Source organism: Callionymus lyra, chromosome 17 (assembly GCF_982586985.1).
Source record: "Callionymus lyra chromosome 17, fCalLyr1.hap1.1, whole genome shotgun sequence".
NCBI lineage: Eukaryota > Metazoa > Chordata > Actinopteri > Syngnathiformes > Callionymidae > Callionymus > Callionymus lyra.
The window spans coordinates 14,817,878-14,834,623 of NC_141834.1; the positions used below are offsets into that span (position 1 = coordinate 14,817,878).

The 16,746-nt window shown below is 37.5% G+C and overlaps 2 protein-coding genes across 5 annotated transcripts in view; one reads left to right on the forward strand and one right to left on the reverse strand.

The window, feature by feature from the left end:
- invs (inversin) overlaps positions 1-5,136 on the reverse strand; it is a 64,797-nt gene extending 59,661 nt beyond the window's left edge. For 3 of the 4 annotated variants that reach the window (XM_087812454.1, XM_087812452.1, XM_087812455.1), the window contains exons 1-2: positions 5,029-5,136; positions 3,249-3,357 (exon numbers count right to left, since the gene is read on the reverse strand). In XM_087812454.1, the coding sequence (XP_087668580.1) occupies positions 3,249-3,251 (3 nt within the window). In that variant the 5' untranslated portion in view covers positions 3,252-3,357; positions 5,029-5,136. The remainder of the gene's footprint in view (positions 1-3,248; positions 3,358-5,028) is intronic. The other variant, XM_087812453.1, reaches the window with a different exon arrangement.
- Positions 5,137-5,306: 170 nt separating this feature from the next.
- Positions 5,307-16,708, forward strand: erp44 (endoplasmic reticulum protein 44). The gene is made up of 11 exons (XM_087778991.1): positions 5,307-5,446; positions 7,331-7,403; positions 8,055-8,094; positions 8,204-8,319; positions 9,778-9,962; positions 10,037-10,152; positions 10,324-10,498; positions 10,565-10,676; positions 10,740-10,881; positions 13,056-13,158; positions 15,538-16,708. Exons 1-11 carry the CDS (start codon positions 5,387-5,389, stop codon positions 15,646-15,648), a joined length of 1,233 nt encoding a protein of 410 aa, XP_087635117.1. The 5' UTR covers positions 5,307-5,386; the 3' UTR covers positions 15,649-16,708.
- The last annotated feature ends 38 nt before the right edge of the window (positions 16,709-16,746 follow it).

Consider the following 16,746-nt stretch of genomic DNA (forward strand, 5'->3'; position numbering starts at 1 on the left):
ACAGAGATTAACCGGTGACCCCAGAGGACTCAAAAAACCCAGGCTAAAGTGTGTTCATATTACCTACATCTGGGAGTGTGTTTGTGTATTTACACTGGTGCGTATGTTTGCATCTACTGGGACACTTGTTTTTTTAACACTGTGGTTTCTCGAGCAACAAGCGTACGATCACATCTTGACGATGTGCGACAAATGTCAACCATTCGCATATTGATACTTGAATATTGTCTGAATTCATTTATTGAAGTCAAGAAATAATGTGAGGGATTAAGTGTCATATTCAAATATTACGGGCTTTATTTATTTATTGCACATCAGGGGTCTCAACCCACTTGCCGGGGGTCAATTCTTGTGCGGTGGGAGTCGATTTAAAGTTTTTTTTTATGAATGTCCTCAAATAATAAAAAGAAAGGTAATATGTTTTACAGATGTTTGTGTTTCACTGTTAATATGGTCATATTTTTTAAATCGTACGTGTGTTTTAATTTGATAGATCTGTTCCGTCTTAACTATATAATAATAAAGCTTTATAAATGATAACATTTGACTCCACCTGCAATCTTAAAAACTGAGATAATAAACGATAGATAATAAATGGAGCTGTGTTGAATATAATTCTGTTTATAATTTGTTTCTTGTACCATTATCAATATTTTGTGAAAATATGATTATTTTCCGTTTTTTATTTATTTTGCTAACATGCATAAGGAATACAGAGGATCACATGACCTGATTGAGGTCAAAATCTAGTAAGAAAATCTTGTACAAATGTATTGCTAATAGCTTTTCAAAATATATTTCGAGACAATTCATTATTACATATATATATATATATATATATATGTATATATATATATATATTTTGTTGTTTTATTTTATTTTATTAAGACATTAATAATATGTTAACATGTAAGTAAGTAAGTAAGTCATTTTTATTTATATAGCGCTTTTCCAGACCAGGTTCACAAAGCGCTTAAACAATCAAAACAATACTCACTAAAATATATACTTTAAAGGTCAAGATAACACTGAGAACAACACAGGAGTTCCTGCTGGAAAAGCCTGCACAAATAAATAATTTATATATTTGTTATATGTATTCAATTTTTGTATTTTATTTACTTATTTATGATTTACTTTATTTATAATATCTGATTTGAGAGGGACCGATAATGTCTAGAAGTTTTGAAACAAGTGGATTGTTTGAACACGTAGAGAGGAAAGATATTGATCAACAAAAAATGGAGATGAAGATAACAGAAGAATAAAAAGACTGTTTGTCTCTTGCTTAACACGAGGCTAATGTGTGTTATTTTAGCAAAAGCTTCGACACGACTGAAGGGAATCAAACCGTCTCTCGCTTGACAGAACATGAGATAAAACCAAAGTAACCTGTTCCATCAGTGAGTGGGTGCAATATCACTTCCTGACACGCTCTAAAGTGGGGGCGCTGTTCGCTTTGTGTCCTCCCATTATGTCACTAATGAGCAGCCCTCGGGAGAGAATGCACAGAGACAGCATGGCAGACAGAAAGAAAAAAAAAGGCAGATGAAGAAAAAGAGTGAGGCGAGGGAGAGGAAATAGACACAGACCAGCTTGGGGACTTTTTCCTCCTCTTCTCTCCATCCCCTCGCCTCACACCTCTGAGTCTAATTGGACTAAAACTGTGATCTAATTAAATGTCCAATTAAAGTGCAGAGAGCAACGTGCCCACCGGCGAATCAGAGTACAGGGACGTAATCAGTAGGAAAAAACAAACAAAAAATCAATGGAAGCAATGGCTAGTTTGGAGCAACAGTTGAGGGCAGAATCTACTGACATCAGATTGGAAGTTGCTTTTTTATTTTTTTATTTATTATTTGCTTTCGCGAGTCAGAAAACATATTAAAAGTTGGTCAGAAATGTGTTTTTGCAAAGCCTTGAAGTACAAGGAAATAAACTTTAAATCTCTCTGTGGTATCAGAGTTTATTCCTGATTAGTTATGAGTACAAACTTGGCCAAATGTGAAGTGCCAAAACACTTTAAGTGGGCCACAGGAGCATAAAATTTAATTTAGAATTTAATTTAATACTAATATAAAGTGCCAAATAACCAATTTAATTTTCAATTTTTTTTAAAGTTTTGCTCTTCATCTGTAGAGATTGTAATTTTGATTAATCAGAACTTAAATAATTAACCTTTAATTACCAGTAGGGAGACAAAGGGGCCACAGTGGGAAAAACATTTATATTCTAACTCATATAATAGCCCTTTATTAATACTTTATTTCTATATATAGCACTTACAGTGAAGAGTTTTCCAGTTGTAGAAATACGTTTTTTCAGTGTTCTGCAATATTGCAGAAAGTCAACAATGTCTTCTGCAAATACACAAACCTGTATACTACAAGCTTTTTAACCTAATTATGCTTACCTTTACATTATATATAGCTTTGAAAACCACAACATAACTGTACGTTTTTATTATCTCACTCTACTTTCAATTTCAGTTCACAGATCCTCCTCAACTAGAAGTTTATCAACCAATTTATAAATGTACTAGTCATCAAACCCACACATCCTTTCACACAACAACCTAATAAAGGTATCACCAGAATAAAATAAAACACAACTACCTCCAGCTCTTGTTACTTTAAATCTTTAAATTAATCTACTGAGATACAAAATAATAGATTGTTTGGATTGTGTGATTGTACAAGGTAATAAACTTTGGAGTGCAAACACACAAAGAGAGAGAGATACACACACAGACACACACACACACACACACACACACACACGCCTGCAGCGCTCGTCTCAATTCATATTTACGAACTGATGTCAGGATGTGAACGTGTTGAAAACACTTTGGTTCTTTCATTCATCTGAGCTGCCATCATCGTATCAGTTGTTCCATGTGCTATCAAATCACTATTCTGTGTGTCGTTCAAAGCTGCCGTCATACGGAGGTATTTCGACCGCTGATTTTCTATCGACATCATATTTTTACGCTGAGCTTTAACAGCCTGAGGAAGACGGGGAACTCTTCCTCCTCCATCTGAGACCTGCTCACACACACTGTGAACCCCCTATGGACAGATTGAGCCCATAAAATATTAATGCTTGGATTCAATTCAACACCTTAATCTCCTCAACAATTAGCTTCACAAATAGATTTGTTTTCAATTATTCTCTATTGACAAATGACGCATGAGGACCAAAACAAAAAAAAGACATTCGGTTTTTAAGGTGTGGACACGTGTTGTTACCATGGTCTCAAGGAAGGGCAGATGTTTTCCTGGATCAGATCATCTTTGGTAGGTGAAGGATTCCCGCTAGGGTCTCCTACCTTCGCTGGCTCTTCCTGGATCCTGGATCCTGTAGTGGCAGAGAAAGAGGATCAGTCACACACTGGGATGCTGAGGTGAAACCACCTGCTCAAACGACTCACTGCCAGCAGTGATTTGTATATCAGTTCAACCACGAAACCATTCAGGAGTTCCTCACAGGTTCTTAAGATAAGAGTGCTTTTCAGGAAGAAAGAGATCGGAGTGACTAACCACAATTCCACTGACTCAACTAGTGCATCACGACTAATCTAAATATTTTTATAATAATTAGTAGGGGATTGAATAATATAATACAATAATATACAATTAAATAAAGTTTCTTTTCATAAACATATTGATATCCAACAGCACTCTATCAATTTTTTGGGGTTCTTTCATGATTAATATTTCAAAAAGGTGCATATTAAATAAAGTTATTCTTATTAAGTTAAAATTTAGATGAAAAGGAACAATGAAATTCTGCAAGATCATGGCGAAGACTGAGGACAAGGGGATACAGTCGACTCCAGCAGCTTTTAAAGCTGATGTTTGGACATCATTTGGTTTCAAAATAAAGCAGTAACGTCTATGTCAAGAGTCATGTGGTCTGTAAATTCAGTAACACAAGAGTCAAGTTCTCAGACAATACTACAAATATATCCTTGTTCCGACAGTATCACAATATATTGTATTGTTGTATCGTGATACGTATAATATCATCAGATTCTTGCCGATAAACTCCTCTAGATATTGTCATTTCAAAAATGTCACAGATTAAGAGAAAATAAAATATATTTTGAAGCACATTTTTCAAATTGTCAGGATTTAAATTCTAAAGATTATTACATAATGATTTTGGTTTTAAGACTTAATTTAATCTTTTTATGTGAAATGCACACAAGTAAACAAGTCAAAGGGTTCAAAGTCTGGCTAGAAAAGAACTGTCAAGCCACGCAAATGAAATAATCCAAACAAACAAGCAGTTTGGTTCTCGATGAGTTCGTAAGAAAGACAGGTGTCTTTATCGGTTGAAAAGCAATGATTCTATTGGGAACACACACTGCTAGAACAAAGAGAGCAATCCACATGTTTATGAGGGCACTTTAGAATGAATAGAATACGATATTCTGTGAGAAAAGGTGTTAAGTCAATCAAATACAAACTGAGGAATAGTATTTGTGGGAAAGAAAATCCAAGTTTGTAGAGAAGATCAGCCTCACCAGAGGATCATTGTTCTTTTAAGATAGTAAATAGATCAAGCATTTTAAAGTTAATAATGCCAAGAAGATGTTATGTTAGTAGTTATTAGGACTTTTGGATCTTAATTGTATTTTATGAGAACTGTTATCTATAACGAGGTCGAAAAGAAAAGCGTCTCCATCTTGGACAGAAGAGATAGATTAATAAACTGGTAACAGTGTCATTGCGTTGTGATGTAAATGTTTTATGCTTAAGGTGCACAAAAGAATGGAAATAAGTCACGTTATTGCAGCTGAGCAGCAAAATCAAAACATCCTAAACTCAAATGTATTGTAATAACACAGTAGTTCACAGTCACGTCCTTGACATTTTAACATTATTGCCGATGTTGCTGTTATAAAAGTAGAGAGAAAGTCAGAATTAAAATGTGACGCAAACGAAGAAAAAAAAACGGTAAATTATAAAACGTAATAAAAAGTTTCGCATTGATAAATGTACAAAAGATAGCACTGCTACACACCTGTTTCCGACGTTCTTTTTGTTTTTAACCTTCCTAATTGTTCTGTATTTACCGTTTTGTTTTGTTTTTTTCCGATGAAAAAGTTTTCCTCCCAGTTGTCCCGTTTAGTGACCACTGTCTGTACCCCAAATACTACAATCCCCATAATCAAGTTATAAATCGCCATTTTTGTAGTTTTCCGACATATATATTAATCAGTTTTTAACCGACTTTAGAAATACATTACCCAGAATACAACAGCGGGGGTCACACTCACTGTGGTTCGCCGTCGAGTTCCGGCTGCAGTGATCAGAGAGAGAGCGGCGTCGACACCGATCCAGACTGAGCAACCACCGCCTCCTCACAAATATACTGTACGATGAAACTGTTTGCAATATCGTCCTATTTCTACAACTGCATCGTCACAGTTATTATGCTGGTACGTCATTTTACATTTATGTTGCATCTTTCATTTAATTTACCCACCGCTAACCCATGCTAACGTTAGCTATATAATTAGCTGCTAGCTAACTGTGCTGTCAGGAGACGTGGCTTTTGATGCTCTGGGAAAGTTCTTTATTCACAAAAAATATCAAGCTACCAAACTTTTTACTTGTGTCCTTTTTTTTAAAATGTAAGTGAGTCGGATTGTGCGACAATAAACTCATTAACCTCTCATGTCAGGTTAAGCTAAAAGGTTTAAACTCTTACTTGCTAACTTAACGTTCAGAAAATACCCTTTATTTCTTAGCGACTATATGCAGATAAACTTTCACTAAATGTGGTTTATTTATTATATTAGTAAACTCAAGGCATCCAGCTAATGTTCGCACACGTATATATGTTTTCCAATTATTTAATATATCCTTCATTGATATTAAATAAAACGCATCATACATTATTCAAGTTATTTAACCTCTTTAATATAATATAACATCTTTAAAAATGAAGATTTTATTTAGTTTGTGTTTGCAATTTTTGCTCGCCGGTTGGTGCATTCCTCTGTTGTGGCTGAATCCTATTGGCTGCCGGCCCGGAAGTAGATCTGGTCTGTTTTTGACAGTCCAGGCCTGACCTAGAGGTTCCACAAAGTATAAAGCTCTTTAATGTTGTTTAAGTTAATGTTGTGAGGTCAAAAAAATAAGAACAAAGCGATGATTTATTCAAAGTTATCTCACATGGTTGAATCTGTGCAAAAACAGTGATGTTTATCTTTTATATAAAGTATATCATCAGCCATCAAATATTTCAAAGAAAACGGTGCACATTTTTAAATGTACTCATTACAAATAAAAAGGCTTCATTACAAAGGCAATTGATACAATTCATGTCACTGGGGCAGGACTGCAGTACTAACAGTGTCACACCTTCATATCCTGGAGGCGTGTAGGTTTAAGAGAGCTGCATCCTTTGTTGGGATCTTAAAAGACCGAAGATAAGAACTTAAAAGGCATTTCAAATATTCAAACTGCTAATAAAATTGTAAATGACATACGATGTAAATTGAAACACCAAAAAGATGCATACAAGAAGTTTAGTAAGGCAGAGTCCAACACCATGATTGATGATGGAGAACAGTATTATATTTTTGTTAAGAGGCGTAGTTTTTGTTTACACAATAAATATATGTTACAGCTCTCAAGGTAGAGGGAGTCTGGTAGCTTCAAGAAATGGACAATAGACTCTCTGAAAACGTTGTGTATTTATATTTATTAGCGAATCATTGTTCTGGTCAGTAAAAAGAAGACCGGTGGCGGAAATTATATACAATATACAATAATATAACAGCTTTAAATTGTTCTTTTATATTTAAAATGTGGTTGCTCTTGTTAAGGACACCAATGTCTAATAGATAAAAGGGTATTCTTTCTATTCTTTATTGATACTGAGAAAAGTTTTTTTTTTTTTTAAAGAGTGTTCACTCTGTTAAAACTTCTTCAACTCTTTGTCCACGTGTTAATGTCTTGTCATGCAGAAGTTATTTATTTTAACCTCCGTTACATTGAGATAAAAAAAAATTTGTTGGCATTTCCTTGTGTCTTATCGTACTCTACTTTACTGAATATTGTTTTGATGGTTTAAGCGCTTTGTTACCCTGGTCTAGAAAATAACTATACAAATAAAAATTACTTGCTTACTTACATGACATTGAATTAAAAAAACAACCTGATATTGATAGTCTAGCAGTGTAGTAGTTTGTTTTGTAAATACACCCAGAAATGCAACAGAATATCCTCTAAACTCAATGTCATCCTTTTCCTTCCTTCCTAAAATGTCTCCAACATTTAATATGACTCACAACGAGGCCTCTTTTCATGTGCAGGTGATGGGCCTCTCTACTCCTGGACGAGCGGAAATCACCAGTCTAGAATCAGGCAACATCGATGACATCTTAAGTAAGACAACACGTTTATTTTGAGTTCTGCTTTCACTGTTACTTTGCAAAATAAGCCAATGATGAAACCGTAAACCTTCTTTCTCCGAGCTTGAACCAGCTGGTTACAAAGTAAGAGAGTAAATAACTAGAAACAAAGATGAAGTGATAATCTTTGCTACAGCTGGACAAACCTGTATGATAGTAAGCACCTTAGCAAGCTTCATGGAAAAACTATTTTTTTTTGTTGTTTTTCTTATCAGATGTTGACAAATGTCTTTCAAAGTCAAACTTAAGTGTCATTCATGTCACTTCACATGAATCACTCCAATCACATGCATAGTGAAATGACACATTTGTAATTCTTATCAGTATTTTTAAAAGATGCCAAAATGACTAATCAAACAGGAAATTGTTTGTCAAATAACATCTACCACAGGCATCCTGATAAACTTGTTGATTAAAAAATGCTTGTCATCTTTTTCTTGCTATTGACAGATGTACTTGTGAGATAAGTCCTCCTCACATTATATAGAATTTATTTTATATAATTGTATTTTTTATGTTTGTCAGCTGGTCACCTTTTATAGTATAGTGTGAGTGACATTTGCAAATTGTTCTATTCATTTCTCGAAGAATAGTAATTTATATTATAATTCTGTTTCTATTGCAGATGATGCTGGTGTTGCACTAGTCAATTTTTATGCAGATTGGTAAGATTTCTACTTATCTTTAAGTGTTTTTAATAGTTTGAATCAAGTTAGAGTTTTAAACAGGAAGAACAAGACGACATAAGCTGACTGACTTGTCTCTGGACTTCAGGTGTCGGTTCAGTCAGATGCTCCACCCCATCTTCGAGGAAGCATCAAACATCGTGAGAGAGGAGTTTCCCGACACTAAGCAAGTGGTGTTTGCTCGCGTCGACTGCGACCAACATTGTAAGTATCCAGTCTCTAATTAATTATTCAAATATTTACCGAAAACATACATTATTCCACACACTCCAGTTTTCATTCTATCAATTTCTAACAAAGCTATTTTTATATTGAATTATACACAATCTCCAACAGCGTCAAAACATGTTACGTTTACGTGACTGACTGTATTTAAGGTATAAAGTATTTTATACACAGCAAACGCACGTCACGACGGCCTCATTTTGCCGGAAATCTCAACATGGACATCTCAGATATACTCACAAACTGACTCACTGGTTGGTCAGTCCCAACTTTCTTAAAAAAAGAGTCTTATGAAGGAATTAAATACATCAATCCAAACGTGCGAGAATTGACTTTCCAACCAACATTTTCCTTCATGTTATCCTCAACGTTTTTACGGCGTCTTCCATGCAGGAAGTTTTTTTAAAATCATGCTTACATTAATAAATGATATTTCTCTTTAATTTTGGTTGTTTGTTGAGTTTATCTTGCATTTGATTTCAAAGGGTATTTTGAAATTATAGAAAAAGTATTAAAAAAGGAAAATGAGGAAAGAAAAGTATTAAAAATGTAACCTTAACCTAGGAAAAAAAAACTGATTAAATTTCTTTCTTGTGCCCATATTGAAGTTAATATACTTAATTTTACTATACGTTTTTTTTCCCATTATTTTTCACTCCCTAACATGACATCAAATGGAAGCGTGTTGTTGTATTTTTGTTGTAAAATAAACAAAAACTTTTAAAGGAAATAACTGAGATAGAGCAGAACATGATGGGCTGATGTCACATGGGTTGCTTGTGTGGCTGAAAACTCCACTGTTGTATTTAAAATTGGGATCAACAGAACAAACGGCTGCAAAAAAGAAAGTCATTTTAATATCAGGTCAAATGTTTAAGGTCAGCAGATCAGAAGTATGTTATCTCAGTCAAACGAGCAGCAGAGAGTGAACGTCGGTGACAATATCTTGGATTTCAGAGAGTAGATCCTAAATAATAATCATAATAATTGTTTTTTCCGTCAGTATCAGCAGCGGCACACGCGACATATATTCCATGCGCATATGTACACATAGATGGCCACAACACCAAAGCACAGGCGCAAACCTTCAGCCTTTTGAGATAAAGCAAATTAAAGGGAATTATTGATGACCTGCAAAGTGTTTGAAGACTAATGACAAAACTGCTGCTTCCTGTGAAGACTGGAGGCTTAGAGACGCCCTGCCGAGAGATTGACACCTGCCACACATACACTCGCACATTCATTCTTATAGTGTGTGCACACAGAATATTTAGTCTTGGTGGGGGGGCAGCTTTCATGTGGGAGATCAGAGCTGCGAGCCATCTGAAGGCAGTGTTTTTTTTTTCTCCCTTTTTCTAATGCTGAGGTTTAACCACCATCTCAGTCTCTACTCTTAGCCTCACCCACTGTGTCTTTCTCTCTCCTCCCCGGGTGCAGCGGAAATCGCCCAGCGCTACCGCATCACCAAGTACCCCACGTTGAAATTGTTCCGTAATGGAATGATGATGAAGAGGGAGTACAGGGGTCAGAGGTCGGTCACGGCCATCGCCGATTTCATCCGCCAACAACAGGTCGACCCGGTGAAAGAAATCCACTCACTCGAGGAAGTGAATAAAGTGGATGTGAGTGACAAGAACGCACGATTTTATGACCTAAACCTTTTATGTGAAGCTGATGGTTTTGTCTTGTCCTGCAGAGAAGTAAGAGAAATATAATTGGTTACTTTGAAACGAAGGACTCTGAGAACTACCACACGTTTGAAAAAGTTTCCAACATCCTGCGAGATGACTGCACATTCCTGGCTGCTTTTGGGTGAGATGAGCCTCCGTGGTCTTGAAGATGTGTCTCATCTGCGATTCAGAACTAGTCCTCTGGTCAATATTGACTCGTGGGATGTAAACTCGCAGCAGTCGCAGCAGAAGCTTGTTTTGTTTTTTGGTTGTTTGGGGCCGTATTTGTTGAACTTGCCTCCTGCTTCCTCAGCGCGGTTTCAGAGTCCGAGCGCTTCAGTGGAGACAATATCATCTACAAACCGGTCGGGGAGAACATCCCCGACATGGTCTACCTCGGGGGGCTCAGCAACTTTGACCTGAGCTACACTTGGGCTCAGGACAAGTGCGTGCCTCTGGTCAGAGAGATCACCTTTGAAAACGGAGAGGTGCGTCTCGTGTTCATTTCCGCCTCCGGTCATCCTTTTTACTGACCATTAATATTCATTTTCCAGGAGTTAACCGAAGAAGGCATTCCATTCCTCATCCTGTTTCATCTCAAAGAAGACACAGAAAGTTTAGAGAAGTTTCAGCACGAGGTGGCTCGACAGCTCATCAGCGAGAAAGGTGCGTCTACTCCCATCTTAATCCAGTGACTCATGAAACTAAGACGCTTGTGTTTGCCCTCAGGTTCTATAAACTTCCTGCATGCAGACTGTGACAAGTTCCGTCACCCTCTGCTCCATATCCAGAAAACTCCAGCCGACTGTCCAGTTATCGCCATCGACTCCTTTAGGCACATGTATGTCTTTCCGGACTTCAAAGACGTCGCGTAAGTATTTTCTTCCTTTTTTAGGAGCGTCGAACTCAAGGGCCGAACTACACGTATAGATGTTGTCTTTTTCATTCTTTGAGCCTCGATTTATCTTAATCCTGTCGCTGTTCCTAGTCCGTATAAACCGTAATCTACTTTTATTTTGAGATCAGGCGGGTGAAATAATATGTCTTAACTTATAATAAACATTAACAAAAAAGACCCCCAGGTCTGGAGTTTGACAATTTAATTTTCATATAATTAAAGAAAAAAAAAAAGAAAATATAGTTACGATAAGAAATATTTCTCCTCCCTCCTATTGTTTCTTTTGCATGACAAATAAAGGTTAACATGCACATTTAATTGTAGTGTAAATGGTAAGATTAAAGGACTAACAAAGACATATTTCTAGATAACTAAACCACAATTCATTACAAAAAAGTTAAGGTTGTAATAACTGTATTTATTTTTATGAATATATTATCAAATTAGGTGAAATAATTGTACTTTTATTTGTCATTTTTACATGTTATGACTAATATTAAGGCAAGAAAATGATTGAATGAGTAAAAAGATAATTGAAATACCCAGATGTTCAACTTGAGGTAAAACTACAAATATACTCTTTTGTTTATACTGTGTTAGATCAGCAAAATCCAAAATATATCAACACCGTCGGATCAGCAACTTGTCAACTCTTACTTACCTAAACATGAATTATGTAAAGATCAGGTTCAGCAGGAAAAGCTGCTTTGAAAGTTTGAAAGAGAAGAAACATCTGTAAGAAAGAAAAGTGTTATAGAAACAAAAGATTTTTCTGCAAGTTTTCACTCTGGATTTCCAATATTTAACGTTTGTGATCAAGTAGTCAGAATAAAGATATTTGCTGTCTTACAAATCTTTAGTTCCTCAAAGTCTAGTGTTTAAAAAAACAGTGGTTTGGCTTCAATCTGAAAAAGAAATCTATCAAAAAATTACTTTTAATGCAATGCCTTGCAATAACTTTTTTTTTAAATTGCAATTTCTTTTAAGCAGTTGGTGATTTAATGCAATCGTGTGATCCTGCACAAATTAAAAAAAATGACCACAACTGTAGCAGCGTGTGATGATGAACGAGTCGCTCAAATGTCACAACCATTGATCATTTTCTTGTCGACAAATTTGGGGCAGCTATGGCTTGATGCTAATGAGCGAAATTAGATTGTGTGCGATTGTGCACTCCATGTTTAAACCTATGTTAATAAAGAAAATTGAATCACACACACACACACACACACACACACACACACACACACACACACACACACACACACACACACACACACACACACTCTAAAATGCATTTTTAAAAGATGTCACACCTTCTAAAATCTGTCCTTTATGAATGAGCCTGGACACCGGAGCTAATGTGACATGATTTGGCACGTGCAATAAGTGCTAAACTAATCTAGTCTAATCTCATTTAGTCTCATTTATTCTAACCCAACCCACCCCCGCCCCGATCACCCCCCCTCGCCCTCCCCCTCCTCACCCTTACATCCCCAATTTGAGCCTGATCAAATAGACGGACGCCCCGAGGACTGACCAGCTCTCAGCGTCCTAATTGCATCACATCAGCCCAGCATGTGGCGCACAGCTAGTAATTACATTAGCGCAGTCTATGGTCCACGTGTTGACGTGTGTGTCCGCGCGACACACACAGTGTGACCAGCCGCGACCGGCCGATATGACAACAAGATGAGCGGTCGCTATCGAGCCCCACGTTAGCCGCGGGGATCGGGGGAGTCGTGTGTGTGTGTAGGAATGTCCTTTGTTTTGGGATTACAATTGTCGTTTTTATTTAATGTGGTTTTAATTTTTCACGCGTTATATTATTAAATCGTCGTTGCGTAACCACCCTCTCGTTAACGGTGACCTGAACAGCTCCTATAATGCTTTGCCGCCCAGTCAACCAATCGGAGATGTCAACATTTTTTAATATTGTCTTGTAATGACACAATTAGCCATCGCTAAATAGAGCGGTGTGTAGAAGGGCATTATGGGAGTTCACTGTTTTTATTCTGGGGTCATGGTTTCTGACTGCAGTCGCTCAAATACATTTAAAGATGAAAAGATAAGTCTGCGATATGGCGAGGGATAGATGGATAAAACTTTATTGATCATCTGTTGATGAACGTCTTGGTGTGTTTCAGAATCCCAGGAAGGCTCAGACAGTTTGTGCTGGACCTTCACTCAGGGAAGCTGCACCGCGAGTTCCACCACGGACCGGATCCCACAGACAGCACGCCCGGACAGGTCTGGTGACATTAAATACACACACTTACACACACACACACACACACACACACACACACACAGTCACACACGTGCGTACTTATGCCACTTTCGAGGAAGTCTGACATACCTACATCTGTAGTTGTGTAATGATTTAAAGAGCAGCTTAATCCTTTACTCGATGTAGTAGATGCCATCGTTGAAAGAAATAATTATTTGTAATTAATGCTTTAATTTCCAAAGTATGATTTATTTAAATGTTATTTAATTTACCCTGACATCGGAGACACATTTTTAATACAACATTCAGGGACATTGATTTTAAATAAAGGCTCAAAAACACAGTAAGATATAAACTTTTAGTATAATTAATTATCTATGATGAATTTATCGAGTTCGATCATCTAAGAACAGCTTCGTCTCGTCCAACAATGACACGCGTTTGTCAGAAATAACATTGGTCACAATGGGGACATTGAAGGGTGTAGTACCTCGCACTTACGCTAGAGGCAGCATTCAACATCATACACAGCTAGAGTAAGGAGGGGTTCACACACTTACACTAGAAATAGTAATTAAGTCACTGTTTTTGGATATCTGTGGGGTTTTTTGGAGCATCTACAGTGTTTCCAAATTAGCCACTTTGTTTTCTGACAAATATTGGGTTACACACACACACACACACACACACACACACACACACTATTCTATTGATGGTTGAGTCCCTTCACGGTCTCATCAAGGCTCAAACACAAACATCCATAAACACGATTGACATTTGTGTTCAGGGCGATCGCCGGCGACGCCGGACACAAACTTTTTCCTCTTCTTCAAACGTTCCCTGAAATCCTCGATTCTTCCGCTGACAATCATAACAAATCACTGGTGTTTACGAGCGAGCCTCAGAGGCAGCGGCCACACGTCCGCCCCGGGGACCCCTCCCTCCCTCACATGAGGCGCACACTCCCGATTTAGGCGTGAAAAGCGAACCCATGTGACCCGGCCTTCCGTGTACCCAAGAGTCGTCACACCGTGTCCCGGTCCATGAAGTACACGGAATCGGTTGAAGTCCCAAGTTAAGCAGGCGGCGTGTCATTTTAAAGACTAACAGAGAAGTTGGAAAATACACGTGGCCGAGATTCACGCCGGCGTCCAATCAGAGACGAGCTTTTTATGAGGCGGTGACTCGGTGTCGCCCAGACTGAGCTGGAAGAAGAGGGTGAGACACGGTTCCAGCGTCGATGTCAGAGAAGCTTCTGTTTTATCCCAGAATGCCCGGAAGGAAGGAGAGAGCACTTGGGCGGTCGTAATGTTTTGGACACAAGTTGCAGACACAGGAAGCTTTTAAGAACGAGGAGATTCAGGAATAGAAGTGAAGAAAAGAAATAACATTTCACACTCTTTTTTTTCTTTTTTAATAACGCATTTCTTTCAAGCTTTTTTTATTTTTCTAAATGATTTAAATAATAATAATAATAATAATAATCTCTATTTCGTTTTATATAGAAACCTTCATATGGAGTTGTTTTTTTTTTATAATTAAAAAAAAAAAGAAGAAATTTTTACACATGGTTTTACGAAATCATTCCAATAATTAAAAAAAAAAAAAGTTTAATAGCCTTTTAAAGTCAATATGAAAATGTTGGTATAATAGTGTCACCATGATTGGATGATGAGTTCAGTAGCTCTGTGCTCTGTTGGTAATGTCTGGTCAATATATTCTATTGTTACATTTTTATATTGAAAGGTACTACTTACTTGAATAAAATAAATGTAATATATTCAAAATGTTTTTTCTACGCATAGGGTTTGATAATAATAATTAAATTGTATTTATACATTTAATTTCGTATTTGGAGCCAAATTAATTTAATATAAAAGTGTTGGTATAATAGTATCACTATGATTGGATCAATGTTTGATCAAGTAACTCAGTGCTCTGTTGTTATGGTCTGGTGTCACTATGATGCCAACATTTTATATTGAATTTAAAAGGTCAATTTATTATCTTATTATCTATCTATTATCTTTAAAAAGTTAAAAATAATTGAATTTAGACTTATTTTTCTTTATTTTCGGCATTAGGATATGTATCTCTGTGTAAAAAATACTTATAATTAATTTCGAAAATGTTAAAAAAAGGGGTATAATGTGTTTTCTACTATGCATTGTTAGATTTGATTATAAAATGTTTAAAAATATGTATTTCAATAAAAAGTAGTGAAGTTTTAACATTTAAAATTATAAATTCAAGCATATATTCAGATGTCACTGATATACTTCCATTGGAAACCGATCTATAAAGGAGACAAAAACACGTTAATCCAAAAATGAAAGTGTGTCTATATTGTCATCATCTGTGGACGATCACGTGACTCTCTTGTTCCCGGACCTTCGCAGGAGGACGTGGGAGACGTCGGGGCCAGCAATCCTCCCGAGAGCTCCTTCCTCAAACTGGCGCCCAGCGAGACCCGCTACACCATCCTCACACGGGACCGCGACGAGCTGTGACCCCCCTCCTCGGCCCTCCAGTGATCCTGTGACTCAATGCTAGGGCCCCCCCCGGGGCGGGAGGTGGGGGAGGGGGGGCGAAGTAGGGGGGGCTCGGGACAGGCCAGCGGGACGGAACAGCAACACCCAGCACCCTTACTGAAGAAGACGGTGGAGAAAACACACAGAAGGAGAAAAAGTCTGTTTTTGAATAATCTCTATTTTCATAACTCGCGTATAATTTTTATTTTGGAATCGGAAACAAGGGGCGGGGGAGGGGAGGGGGGGGTGTCCGGGCCGGGGGGTGTTTTTATTTTGTTGGGAGCTTGTACATATGTTGCTTAGGCATCTCATTGTTGGTCTAAATTATGCCGAGGTTAATGCAATGTCGTTGTCTTTTGTTTTTATTTCCGTCGCGTCCACCTTTTTTGTCGTAGTCCGAGCGTGGATCAGATCCTTCACTCCAGTCGTGGGACCTCGAGCTCTCCAGCAGCTTGTTTGTAGAGCACAAGTAGCTTCACCACTTAAGTCCCGTCCCCCCCACCCGTCCCCCCCCATCAAAACTCTCCTGAGATGAACCCCCGGCTCCACCTGGTACTGGGTCAGAACCTGATGAAGAAAAAAACTCTTTTAGCATTTGAAAATGAGATCGGTCGCTTTTTTTTGAGTCTCTTCTGTCTTCGCCGGATTAATCAAGTCTCGAATAGAAAAAAAATCAAGACCTTGGACGCTCCGAAAAGCCAATGATGGGATGTTAAAAATGTACTTAAAAGTACTGTAATGAATAGTTTAAGACACAGTCCTCACTCACGGTCCAGACCAAGCGATGCACTGAGGCGGCTGCTCACGATTATGTTTAAAAAAGAAAAAGAGAAAAAAAAAAGTTGTTTATTTGTTCTTGTCACTCGTTGAGAGTTAAAAGTTTTTGGTACAATGCATTAGGACTGGTCGGTCCAGCTTGTGTCGCAGAGACGTATCAGCCCACGGAAGAGAAGGATGACGGAGGGAAAAAAAGGGGGCGACGCCATTTCTAAACAAACAAAACGAGTCATCTCAGAGAATTAAAGATCATTTTACAAGACGTGCTGGACTCGCGCTCCTTCTTTGAAACGTTGCGTC

Excerpts from the sequence above, each read along its gene's own strand:
- erp44 (XM_087778991.1), top strand. The coding sequence starts at position 5,387 with ATGAAACTGTTTGCAATATCGTCCTATTTCTACAACTGCATCGTCACA. Across the intron at positions 5,447-7,330 it reads TCGTCACAGTTATTATGCTG|GTGATGGGCCTCTCTACTCC; the intron begins GTACGTCATTTT and ends TTTCATGTGCAG. Across the intron at positions 10,677-10,739 it reads ACAGCTCATCAGCGAGAAAG|GTTCTATAAACTTCCTGCAT; the intron begins GTGCGTCTACTC and ends GTTTGCCCTCAG.